This window comes from Neocloeon triangulifer, unplaced genomic scaffold (assembly GCF_031216515.1).
Source record: "Neocloeon triangulifer isolate White Clay Creek 2 clone unplaced genomic scaffold, ASM3121651v1 ptg000011l, whole genome shotgun sequence".
Classification (NCBI taxonomy): Eukaryota; Metazoa; Arthropoda; class Insecta; order Ephemeroptera; family Baetidae; genus Neocloeon; species Neocloeon triangulifer.
In genome coordinates this window covers 4066032-4077658 of record NW_026775553.1, presented here as the reverse complement: position 1 = coordinate 4077658, position 11627 = coordinate 4066032, and the positions used below count along the sequence as shown (strand labels likewise).

The following is an 11627-nucleotide window of genomic DNA, read 5'->3' as shown; positions in this document are numbered from 1 at the left end:
GAAAACTCACAATAGTTCAATTTTTTTAGGAAAACTAGAGCAACAAAAAAATATTTTTTTTTAGTAAATCATAGTTGTGTTGGACTTAAAAATTTAATTCATGTTGGTTCTGGTTGATTGGAATCTAGGCTTTTCCTCAATGAATTTATTAATAGACGACATTTTTCACTTTGCATATATTGGGCTGTTTGTTATTTATTTTTTTCCGTTAATGCTAATGATCACCCAGCAGAAAAATAGAACTCATTCCAGCACAAAGAGGTATCAATTAACAAAAAGAAAATCAAATCAATTAGCTTCTTTTAATAAAATTTCATTTTTGAAAGATAATGATCATAAATTTCTAACCATTTGGCATGAAATTTTAATTATTTCCCCCAACCTTAAATGTTCAGTTGCCTAAGTTGAACTCGGTCCCATGTCTCATAGCAGTTCTTTGTTCTCAAGTGAGAGTGTGTCTAGCGTGGACTATTTATTAGTTAATATTTTCAAATATAATTTTTACTAGCAAAAACCTTTTGTTTGTCCACTGAAACTCTGACCTTTAATAATTTCTCTCGCTTTCCGTAAGAGTTTTCCAAAAATAAAAATTTTGACTCGGTAGCAGAAAAAAAATAAAGTTGTTAAATTTTTTTATTAAAATATTTTACCGTTTGAATTAAATTGCAGATCAGAAATTTTATGTTTGTTATAAAATATTTAATCAAATTTTCAAATTTTTTCTCTTGAGAATTATTTAATTAAATCAATCCGCAAATAGCTGTTGCAAAAATTTTAAATAAAAATTAAATTATCAAAATCATACTGCGGCCGAAGATCAGCGTTAAAGATAGAAAAATTGGAAAAATTGAAGATAATATTCCTGGCCATTTATTTTTTCCTCCGCCAAGAGAAGAGTGTTCGCGCGCCGTGTCAGGTGCACGGCGCGTTTGCAGCCAATCAGCGGCTGGCTGGCTGTTTGCCACTGGTCCTTAGAGCAGGCAGCAGGTGGCAGCAGGCGAGCCAGGCGAGGCGCACCCGCACCGTAGCACTCGTAGCAGCCAAGCCAACAAAAATATAAACAAAACAAACAAACACCCAAAATTTGGTTTGTGATTTTCTTTTGCGATTTTACAATTATTTTGGTATTCTGGGCGCATTATACGCGAAATAATTTGTACGCCATGGAAACAGAGCAACTCGCTTTTTATCACGAATCCCTGCGATGCCTCAAATTCAAGGAAAAACCAGGCTCTCCCGAGATCGAGTCGCAACTTCATGTTTCCGATCAGGAAAGGGAAATATAATGACGGAGGTATGTAATTTAGTTTTCAATTAAGAACTTATAAATTATTAAAATGGTATCAAAAATTAAACGGAATGTTTCTTAAATATTAACAAATATTAAATTATTTTAAGTATAAATATCTAAAGAGATAAAATTTGATTTAAACTCAATTTAACCAAAAAAAGATTTTTGAAACGTCAAATTTATGGAAATTAAATAAAATTTTAAATCACAATCTAAATGATTAAAGGTTTTGGAGACCACTGAAATGCAGTTCTACGATGGCTGAAAGTAAAATACTGATCCTGGACGACCTCTGGACTGATTAATGTATTTTTCATCTATAATCCAAGACCTGACAAGCTTGTCCGCAGCTACGTACATGTAGAATATCCCAAACTTTATTTGGCAAGTGAGATGTAAATAAATTTATTTTGTTTGTAAATCATAAATTAAAATAAAAATTATGTTTAACTAGTTCCGATTGGTTTTTAAGATGTTCGTAGCAATATCATATTTTTTTCCTAATTGTTATCTATTAATTCAAAAAATATTTTAAAGAAAGTTTGGATTCATTATTATTTTTGCAGTGACCTTCTAGGCCCTCTGAGTAAAACCCTTCTTGACTTGAATTGTCTACGTACATAATTTTTCTACTATGTATATAATTGTTCATTTACTGAAATTGTAACTTGAAATTGCTCAAAATCATTGTAATCCTTGTCTTTCTTGACCAATTTAACTTCTAAAATTTCTCAGATTTTTTATATTAAATTAACTTAGAAATTAAATTTAACAACACAAGATGTATTTTTACTGCATTTTTATTTCTTCAGAAAAAAAATAATAAATTTAATATACTTTATAGGACAGGAGGACCATAAACCCAATAATTTCAATTAATGTTTAGGACCGTCAGGGTGAGCTGTACAATAGTTGTATTTTTCTTCTATTAATTTAAATCACGCGCGCTTGATTTAGTATCCCACTTTCAACATTCTCCTCACCTAACAATCCCATCACAAAATCAGCCAACCTCCTCGTTACGCCCCCTTTCAGAGCCCACTGTTGCCATTCGGTACCCGCCCGCCCTGACCTCTGCCGGATATGTTTGTACCAGTCTAGGAAACGACCTACAATCGTTTCACAACACAAAAAACCACTTAGACAAAATTTATTGGTTCAATTAGTTAAGTGGATAAAGAAAAACCGATTACCGGTTTTTCTAACCAATTACTGGTTTTTCTATACCAATATTGACGAATTATCTATTTTTCAGCCTAGATTTATTATAAAAAATACATTTGTTTACAAATATTGATTTCTTTTGCGATAGAGGATTACACACATTAAAAATTTCTCACCGGTTAATACCGGTATATCTGTCGTCATGGCGTGGTCTTGGTGATGTACCACGTTTGAGCTCCAAAATGAAATTGATTTTGCTGCTTTTATTTGCCGTGGCAATCGATGGTGAGTTAATTTTACTAATCTTGAATGATTTATTTTCAATTTAAATTTTGAAAACCAGCGATCGAGTTCCGGCAAGGCCTCCAATTTTCAACATGCGAAAGTGTCAATGACACCAACGTGGAATGGATTGGACTCGATCATTTCACCCAGGAAGTAGTTTTGAATGAAAGAAAGGTAAAAATAAAAATTCAAATTTTTTTATGTAATTTATCCAAAACTTTTAGCTGCAGGCTCATTTCGGATGGACTGATTACAACTTGAGCAATCTGCCCAGGGGCGTGGCTATTCCCAATTTCATCGGGAAAAAGATCGAAAATGGTTTGTTTAGTTAATTGATTTGAGTTTGCACTGATTGTAATTTTTAGGGTTTCCACCAAGTGAAGGCTTTGATATTGGCAACTGGTCTTCAGATACTCTGTATTTTAAATACAGTGGGAAGGAAGCGGTTTTATCCATTGACGAGAACAACATTCCTCTGCCGAATGGAGTTTGGACAGTACGGAATTATTTTATCGAGGTTTTTGTTTTCTAACGCTTTTTTTTTTTAGGAAGTCATTCTGTCGAGACGTAGTAGGGGACGCGTCCTTGTGCAAATTGGTTCCAGCATCAGTGTTGTGAAAAGCTCCCACGATCAAAATCGAATTAAAGTCTCAGGCTTTGTTCGTCTAGTTGATGGTAAGTTTAATCAAAAGTTTGAATATTTTTAATGAAAAGAAATTATGAATTTTTTTTACACAAAAGATGAATTAGTTTTAATATGAATTTTCCATTTCATCAAAAGAAAGAAATTTTTTAAGATTTTTAACAAGTTTTTGAATTGTTAATTGAAATTGTTAGATGAATCACAGATTTGAATTAAATGTATTTGAAAAGAATCAAAAGAATCTGAAATTTTTAAAAGAGATTTTGTTTTTGAATTGATATTTTACAAAAGATAATTACTGATTTGAAATTTTATACAAAAGATGAATTTTGATTAAGGAATTTGGAAAGATGATTCACTTTTTTTAAAATTTTAGGTCTATCCAGTGTGTGGAGAAAAGATTTAGCAAACTTGACGCTTAACTTTGATGAGGGTTCGCAAGAAGCTTGTGTCACACTCTGGGCATCAGATAATGTCGCAGGAATTTTCATGCTCAGCGGCAATAGTCAACAGTACATTCAGGTATATTATTAAATTTTGTGTTTAACTTTACTGATTTTTTTTTTTTTAGTTTAACACCCTAACTGATTATGTATTGGTTCGAAGCAATGTCAATATTGCACTCTCAGTTCTCGAGTCTGAAAACCTCACCGAGGACGATTACGTTGTCGCCCTGTTAAGCCCAATGACATGTCCAGAAAGTAAGATCTAACTTTATTTTTTGCATAATTTAATCATTTAATGTTAGGTGCAATTGCCATTCGAGATGTCACTGTTGATGGATGCAATCAAGGATCATATAAAACCTGGACAGGAAGTTCAAAAGGTGAATTTTTTAAAATTTCTTTTCAATTTTTTAAAATTTTTGTTTTTAGCATGCCATGCCTGTAGCATCTGCGGTTTGGAGTCTTGTCGATGCACTACCGATTTTCACAAATGTAAGATTTGAATTTAATTTTGTAAAAAAAATGTAAATTTTTTTGATTAGGCGGCGAGTTGGCTCCTGGCGACAGCACTACAACACATTCTCCATCAACTCGTCCATCAACAACAACTCGCCTATCAAAAACAACTCGTCCTTCAACACGCCCATCAACAACAACTCGAGCAACAACTTTGTCGACAACAACAGACATTCCAATTATTACTTGGCCGACCCTTGCACCCGTGCCTCCTGCACCCACACCTCCTGCACCTACCACATCCAGTGGTGAGGCGTATAAATTTGTTTAATTTTTTTTAAAGTTTTGGTTTTTTTAGTTTGGCTTTGGTTATTTTGTGTCATGATCATGCTTGCTTTGTGTGGATTGGTGCTGCTGCTAGTTTGGAAAGGGCCTTGTTTCAGAAGAAGACCTGTTAGGGTGAGAAGATTACCATTACCCGATTCTTTTATTACGTTAGGTGTACAAAGAGCAATTACAGCTGCCAACAACATTAATCCCCCACCACTCCCTCCTCCCAGAGCAGCAGAGGAATGCATAACTCCTAATGAAATATTTAATATAGCACTACCAGTTTCTAACAACCGTTTGCTCAATGCCATTGTAAATTACAACACCATAACTCGTACATTATCAATTACACCAACTAACCCATCATCTTTACAGAATGTCCCTCCGTTGAATGCTGCTGGTCCTGCACCCTCATCAGGTACAAGTAGTTTTAGCGAGGTGGAGGATGAATTAGCGGTGGTGGCAACTATTTATGCTAACGAGGAAAATATTTATGAAACTCCTTTATAGCCCCTGCTGCTAACCAGCCTATGAGTTGGCCATCACCTCCTCGTATACATAGGCAAGAACCGGTCGGTCATTATGCTAATGCAGGCGGACCACTTTTTCAAACAGTAGGCCGTGGCGCTATCAAGAAAATTCCGAGACACCCTGCTGCATCTACTTGGTTTCCACCACCTGTGCCACCCCCGTCACTACCTCCGCCACTTCTTCCTGCACTGGCACCCCCATCACTACCTCCGCCACTTCTTCCTGCACTGCCACCAATGCCACATCCCTCTCAATCTTTTCCCTCGCCCCGTGCATCTCCCATGATCCCTCTGCCTCCTCGTCCACCCTCCATGCATGCTCCGATTCTCACATCACAACCACCGCACGCAAACATGCAAGCGCCCCTTGCCATGCCCCCTGTCATGCAGCACGCGTCCCTTGCTCCTCAAGCATCGCACGCGTCCCCTGCTCCTCAACCACCGCACGCGTCCCCTGCTCCTCACGCTGCTCTTCCAACAAATCCATTTCGCTCTCACATTCCTCGTTTAATTCAAAAGAAGAAAGTTGTTAAAAAAACTGTTCCCACACGTACGAGCATAAGAATTGCTCGACGAAAGTGAATATAGAATTTTTGTTGAGAGCGAAAAGACTTTGAAGGTACAAAAGAAAAATTTTGTAAAAACTCATTTTCATAGTAGAGGGATTTATAAATTTCTTACAAAAATTTGGAGAAGATTTAAGAAGTTTTGAGAGGGAATTCAAAAATTTTTGTGAAATTGAATTTAAAAAGAAAATTTAATTTTGTGTACATGGATTAGATGAATTTGTCAAGTGATTCTTTAAAATTTAATTTTGTGGAGAGAAATTTAATTTGGTTGAGAGGGATTTGTGAAATTAAAGTGATTCTTTAAAAAGAAAATTTAATTTTGTAGAGAGAAATTTAATTAGGTTGAGATAAATTTGTAAAATTAAAGTGTTTCTTTAAGAAGAATGAATTTAATTTTGTTGAGAAGAAATTCAATTTTGAAAGAAGTTTTATAAAATTTGGTGTATTTTTGGATAAAGATTTTTTGTCCATTAATCAAATGGAACATTTAATACTCAAACAGTTATATTTTTGAAATATGTAAGAATTGAATTGCGAAATTATGAAACTTACGAATATTTGCCAAATTATCTTTGAAGATGTTTGCCAAAATAAAATTGAAGATGTAACAAAGATTTGCCAAAATATAATCAATATAATTGAACTTGAAGATGATATTTGCCAAAATAAATTTGTGCCAATAATTTACTTAAAATTATTGAATTTTTTTACACATACCTTGACTTGATTTATCCGATGAAGCGAGTTGCAACAAGGATTTTTCACACTTATTTGCGGTGAAACGTACTCCATGTCGACCGTTGCGTTGCCGGAAGCCGAATGCATCTAATGCGAACTGCATTCGCGTGTGGCGTCTCACTCGCTTTTTTACACCCCAAAATTTTTAATTCAAATGCATTGATGTGAGAATATTGTGCTTTCCCTCAAATGCAAGTTTGAAAATGCATTGATTCATCAACCGTTATATGCAGCTCTCATTAAGCCCTGCTGCGCTTTTTATTTCACTCTCTCACACCACTCGTGCGACGTAAGTGCTGCTTGTATTTTTTGGTGCTGCTGTTTTTAATGAAGTTGTTTTAAAAGAATTAATATTAAAAAATTCACACAAATTATTCATTTTTTTAAACATTATATTTTCTTAATTTCATTTGTCATATTTTTCAAAATACTAAAAAACCGACGCCCTATCATCATAATTAAATCTACCCTGCTGCGCTCACTCTCTTTCTTTACTGCTGTTTTTAAGATTTAAAGAATATTAAAATTTTCACACAAATTCTTTATTTTTTAAAATTAATTGCATACATTTTCTTAAAATGATTTCCCACAAATTTGACATATTCATTAAATTCAAAACCGCAACGCTCCCTCATGCATCATTATAAAATCTACCCTGCTGCGCTCGCAGCTCACACCAGTCGTGTGATATGATCGTCATTTCTTTGCTGCAGTTTTTAAGATTTTACATAAAGAATTAATTAAAAATTTCCACACAAATTTTTTTAAAAATTAATTGCATACATTTTCTTAAAATGATTTCACACAAATTGACATATTCTTTAAATTCATTAAATGCAAAACCGCAACGCTCCCTCATGCATCATTATAAAATCTACCCTGCTGCGCTCGCAGCTCACACCACTCGTGTGTTATGCTCGTCATTTCTTTGCTGCAGTTTAGATTTTACATAAAGAATTAATTAAAAATTTCCACACAAATTTTTTTCAAATACTTTGAAAACATATTTTCTTAAAATGACTGCAGGTTCATTTCACACAAATTCATTTGACACTTGACATATTCTTCATTTTCAAAATACCAATTCATTAAATGCAAAACCGTTCGACGAGTACAAGGTGCTTTGTAATCAAAATGATTTTTGCACGGCGGTTCACTCAAATCGACTTTTGGACAGCCAAAATCTTCCAAGTTCCAAAATTTCTTGCTTATGAGATTATGTAAGACATTAACGTTATCTTCTCCATAAGTCAGTACGACATCGGTCTCTCTCTCAATATAACTGTCCACATATCCTAGTTTTTGAATAGGTAAATCACCTTCCTTAAGTCCAATAGAATTTGAATAATAATTATAAAGTATCTTGTTCTCGTTTCGCATATGATCGTCTTTATAATTATAAGTGTCTAAACGTCCGTTGAAGAAAACTGACAATTCTCTATAAAAATAATTTTCTTCAAAATCGTAATATCCCAACGCGCTCATCACTGCAACTTTCATGACTAAGATGATTTACAGCTTTTGCATCGTTTTTATCAAATTTTCAGTGACGCAGTCGCATTCAATTTTAACTTTGACTTTGTGATCATTCCTCATATAGTTAAACACGTGTTGTGCTGTGCGCTGCACGCACACGGCGTCGGATTCGGAGTGAGCATCACACGCCGGCGAAGAGCATGGATCTGCCTTCTTGCATCCGTGATCCTCGGCGTTCCATATCTTACGATGCAGCATTTTTTCAAGAGTCTTTTGATCTTCCTTTCCCATTGTGACGATAATATCGGATAGTTTTGAATATTTGCGCAGCAAGTAGTAGAAATCTCCCTTATTTAAAGTGCCGTGATCCCAAATGATTTTTGTATCTTGAATAAACTTTTCAATTTTAATTTTTTCCCTCGAGTTTACATATTGGAGCGGTATGAGCTGCTCCATGTGGTAAACTCTGGCAAATCCATCATCGTCTGCGCAAATTCCCAGTTCTCTCGGTTGGTAGATATCGTTGTGATCGTTATATCCGCAAAGACTTATCACGACTATAGTCATTTTGAGACTGGTAAAAAATAAAAATAATATCTAGACTATATATTACACGTACACATGCGCAATGTTTTTTTATTGATTTTTTGAATTCGTTTTTCAAATAAATTTTTTTTTTCATAAATAATATAATTTTATCATTTTCAGAAATGTATATTTTCAAGCAAGTTATTGATTTTTTGTATTGCGCATGTTAGCATGCGTGTTGAAACGCAGGTTTGGAATAAAATACTAAAACATTCTCATTCCTTCTTCAGTGATGTCTTAGTTGTGTACATAAGCTGAATTTACAATAAAAAAAATTAATCGTAAATATGTATTTTTATTAAACAAATTACACTCATTAGAACTCTTAACATATTTTCAATTTAATCAATATAATTTCAATTTGATCAATGCATTTTCAATTTAATCAATGTAATTTCCATTTAATCAATGCAATTTCAATTTGATCAATATAATTTGATCAATGTAATTTCCATTTAATCAATGCAATTTCCATTTAATCAATGCAATTTCCATTTAATCAATGCAATTTCCATTTAATCAATGCAATTTCCATTTAATCAATGTAATTTCCATTTAATCAATGCAATTTCCATTTAATCAATGTAATTTTAATTTAATTAATTATAATTAATCAATAATTTTGCGCCTGCGCAGTTGCAAACTTTATCCAGAACCCCTATTTATTCGCTACTCCACTGCACATGTAGGTCATTGCAATCTCGTCAATCTCTTCCTCTCGAATGACTTGGGCCAGCTTAGCAAATGCAGTCTTCACTCCCTTTAGGAAAGGCTCAGGTGCTTTGTGCAACTTGTGGGGGGACCTCATTTTAGTTACCACGTGAAACACAGTACCGTACTTTTCAGTCTTCTCTCTGATGATTCCGCCTATTTCAGTCTTTCCCGGCTCCGCTTTTGGTTTGCCCACCGCCGCCGTAACCTCTTGTGCAGCCCCCATGCTGGTCCAGAGATCAGAGGCTATGGCGTGTGCCTTTATCTCTTGCTTGGCATCCAGTAGACTGACCCCTTGATGTTCAACAAACTTGACCTTGGCTCCCTCCACTGCGAGCGACTCATCATTCTTCAGGGCCTCATCGAGTTGGGCAGAGCGATCGATGTATTGGTTCACGCAGGGTGTGTCATCAGCCTTTGTCAGAGGAGCAATTGGTGGATAATAACCTCTCTGATACCTGCCGTGAAATTGCCTCCGTCTGTTATCTGTACCGCTCGACTCATTTTCTGCATTCTTCTCGTAGAAAAGGACCTTCCGCTCAAGCTCCCTCAGCTTAGCCTCGTGCTTCTCATCTCTCTCCTTCCAGGACAAACGTTCCTTTTCGAATTCCTCCTGCATCAAAGATACTGTTTTACTGAACATTTCGCCAAGTTGGTCATTCTGAATTTTGAGCTGATTTGAGAATTGCAGCGTGACATGCTGGAAAACACGCTGAATGATTTCCTCCAACGTTACTACAGCTCCCGGAGGAGCCGGACCTCCTGCATAAGTCTGTCCAAAACCTCCTGAGTTGAGAACTGGTCCATTGTTTCCATTTTGCAGAGGGTTTGGCGCCATCTCCTGTCCGGGGGTGGGTGGAGTTCCTTCGGGCCATGCTGGATGATGGAATTTTGCTCTATTTTCTGTATGTCCGTAAGAAGGGCCACAATTTATGGGTGGCTGGGCAGCGTACCCTCGTGGTGACCTCCACGGCACATGTGCAGATGCCATGGCCTTCAACTCAGGGAAAAAAGGCGAAATTAGACACACGACCCTCCTAAACCAGTGTTTTCCTTACCGAAGCAGTGCTGCCAACCTAGCAGTGCTGCCAACCAAGCAGTGCTGCCAACCAAGCAGTGCTGCCAACCAATTTCAATTTTAACATTATTTTTTAGTTTGTTTTACTAGCATCTCATCATCATTTTGTCTTTTCAGTTCAAAACTTGACAGTCAAACTTGATAGCGACGATCGTACGTCCTTGATCGTCCCTGGTGTCAATCTGTCAATCTACATAATTTGCACAGGATTCGAATGACCTATAGACGATGAGTGTCGAAGGAACTGTCAACTATATCCTCTTTGACAATCCGGTCAGCAAAATCGCAGTCGACTGCCTCAAGAAAGGGGTAATTTTTTGATCCGCACGGAATAATTATTATTTAATAATAAACAATTTCTCAACTTTTTATCATTATTTTTCGGCAGGGTTCACTTTTGGGTGTGACTAAGCAGACGGCAAGCAAGGCTACTCAGAAGGGCGCCACCATGGCTAGTTCAGCTGCTGCTAATTCATTGTCCAGGATGGCCAAGAGCTGCGGGCCTTTTGTGCGAATTGGTGGCCTCTCTGGAGCGGCCAGCGTTGGTCTTGGTGCCTATGGGGCGCACTGTAAGTAGTGAAGATTTTATATTTGAAGGGAGATTCAAGGACTTTTTCTTGCAGCACTTCTACTAAAGGAAGATGTGTCCGATGAAAGGAAGAGGGCCTTTAGCACTGCCAATCAGTATCACTTTCTGCACAGTCTGGCCCTGCTTGCTGTTCCTCTTTGCAGGCGCCCAGTTCTGGTCAGTATATTTTATTAAAATCCTGCTAAAAGTATAAAGCTTTTTTTATTAATTTTGTCATCATCTTAGTTCTTTATATTTGTTCATAAAATGCAAATATGTGATTCTTGTTTATCAAATTTTCAGAGTGGTTCCCTGATGTTGTCTGGACTGGTGCTGTTCTGTGGGCCGTGCTACCACTTTGCTCTAACTGGCGAAACCACCATAAAACCCGTCACTCCCTATGGAGGAATTTTGCTGATTGTGGCCTGGCTGTCCCTCTGCCTTTAAGTCTCTAAAATTGCAAGGGAAAAACCGGGAAAAATATTACATAGTCAATCAAGAGAGGAGCCACTACATATTATAGTGTTAATTGTTTTGAAAAATATGTTTGAATATTTGTTTCTTTGTTTGGTATCTTCATTTTGTAATGAAAATATATGTCAAGAAAATGCTATCCATCTGAGATCATTATATAAATTAGCAATATTTAATCTAATAATAAATATATATGTTTTGGAAAAAACATTAGAAAAATATAAAATGCTATTTATTTAATTGCAGTGATGCATTTCATCATAAAGTATAAATATAAAGG

At 36.0% G+C, this 11627-nt stretch overlaps 2 protein-coding genes and 1 long non-coding RNA gene across 8 annotated transcripts; all 3 read left to right on the top strand.

Annotated features, from left to right (window-relative positions):
* Positions 1-820: 820 nt before the first annotated feature.
* On the top strand, positions 821-1746 carry LOC132195840 (uncharacterized). Its single transcript, XR_009441693.1, has 2 exons — positions 821-1294; positions 1518-1746. It is a non-coding gene; the product is annotated as an uncharacterized LOC132195840 (long non-coding RNA).
* A 668-nt stretch (positions 1747-2414) lies between these two features.
* On the top strand, positions 2415-8731 carry LOC132195838 (uncharacterized protein C11orf24-like). 6 transcript variants are annotated; one of them, XM_059618076.1, is made up of 13 exons: positions 2415-2740; positions 2799-2914; positions 2965-3058; positions 3106-3236; positions 3289-3415; positions 3760-3905; positions 3955-4084; positions 4132-4209; positions 4259-4321; positions 4372-4593; positions 4644-4744; positions 4991-5033; positions 5126-5952. In XM_059618076.1, exons 1-13 carry the CDS (start codon positions 2698-2700, stop codon positions 5725-5727), a joined length of 1896 nt encoding a protein of 631 aa, XP_059474059.1. In that variant the 5' UTR covers positions 2415-2697; the 3' UTR covers positions 5728-5952. The 6 variants fall into 6 exon arrangements, with proteins under 6 accessions (XP_059474059.1, XP_059474061.1, XP_059474062.1 ...); XM_059618078.1 differs by having other exon boundaries at positions 4991-5071; positions 5126-5283; XM_059618080.1 differs by lacking the exon at positions 4644-4744 and having other exon boundaries at positions 2417-2740; positions 5126-5283.
* Positions 8732-10359: 1628 nt separating this feature from the next.
* LOC132195839 (transmembrane protein 256 homolog) lies at positions 10360-11558 on the top strand. Its single transcript, XM_059618082.1, has 4 exons — positions 10360-10614; positions 10694-10874; positions 10929-11050; positions 11177-11558. Exons 1-4 carry the CDS (start codon positions 10534-10536, stop codon positions 11318-11320), a joined length of 528 nt encoding a protein of 175 aa, XP_059474065.1. The 5' UTR covers positions 10360-10533; the 3' UTR covers positions 11321-11558.
* The last annotated feature ends 69 nt before the right edge of the window (positions 11559-11627 follow it).

Excerpts from the sequence above, each read along its gene's own strand:
- LOC132195838 (XM_059618076.1), top strand. The coding sequence starts at position 2,698 with ATGAAATTGATTTTGCTGCTTTTATTTGCCGTGGCAATCGATG. Across the intron at positions 3,059-3,105 it reads CGGGAAAAAGATCGAAAATG|GGTTTCCACCAAGTGAAGGC; the intron begins GTTTGTTTAGTT and ends TGTAATTTTTAG. Across the intron at positions 4,322-4,371 it reads CACTACCGATTTTCACAAAT|GCGGCGAGTTGGCTCCTGGC; the intron begins GTAAGATTTGAA and ends TTTTTTGATTAG.
- LOC132195839 (XM_059618082.1), top strand. The coding sequence starts at position 10,534 with ATGAGTGTCGAAGGAACTGTCAACTATATCCTCTTTGACAATCCGGTC. Across the intron at positions 10,875-10,928 it reads TGGTGCCTATGGGGCGCACT|CACTTCTACTAAAGGAAGAT; the intron begins GTAAGTAGTGAA and ends TTTTTCTTGCAG. Across the intron at positions 11,051-11,176 it reads TTTGCAGGCGCCCAGTTCTG|AGTGGTTCCCTGATGTTGTC; the intron begins GTCAGTATATTT and ends TCAAATTTTCAG.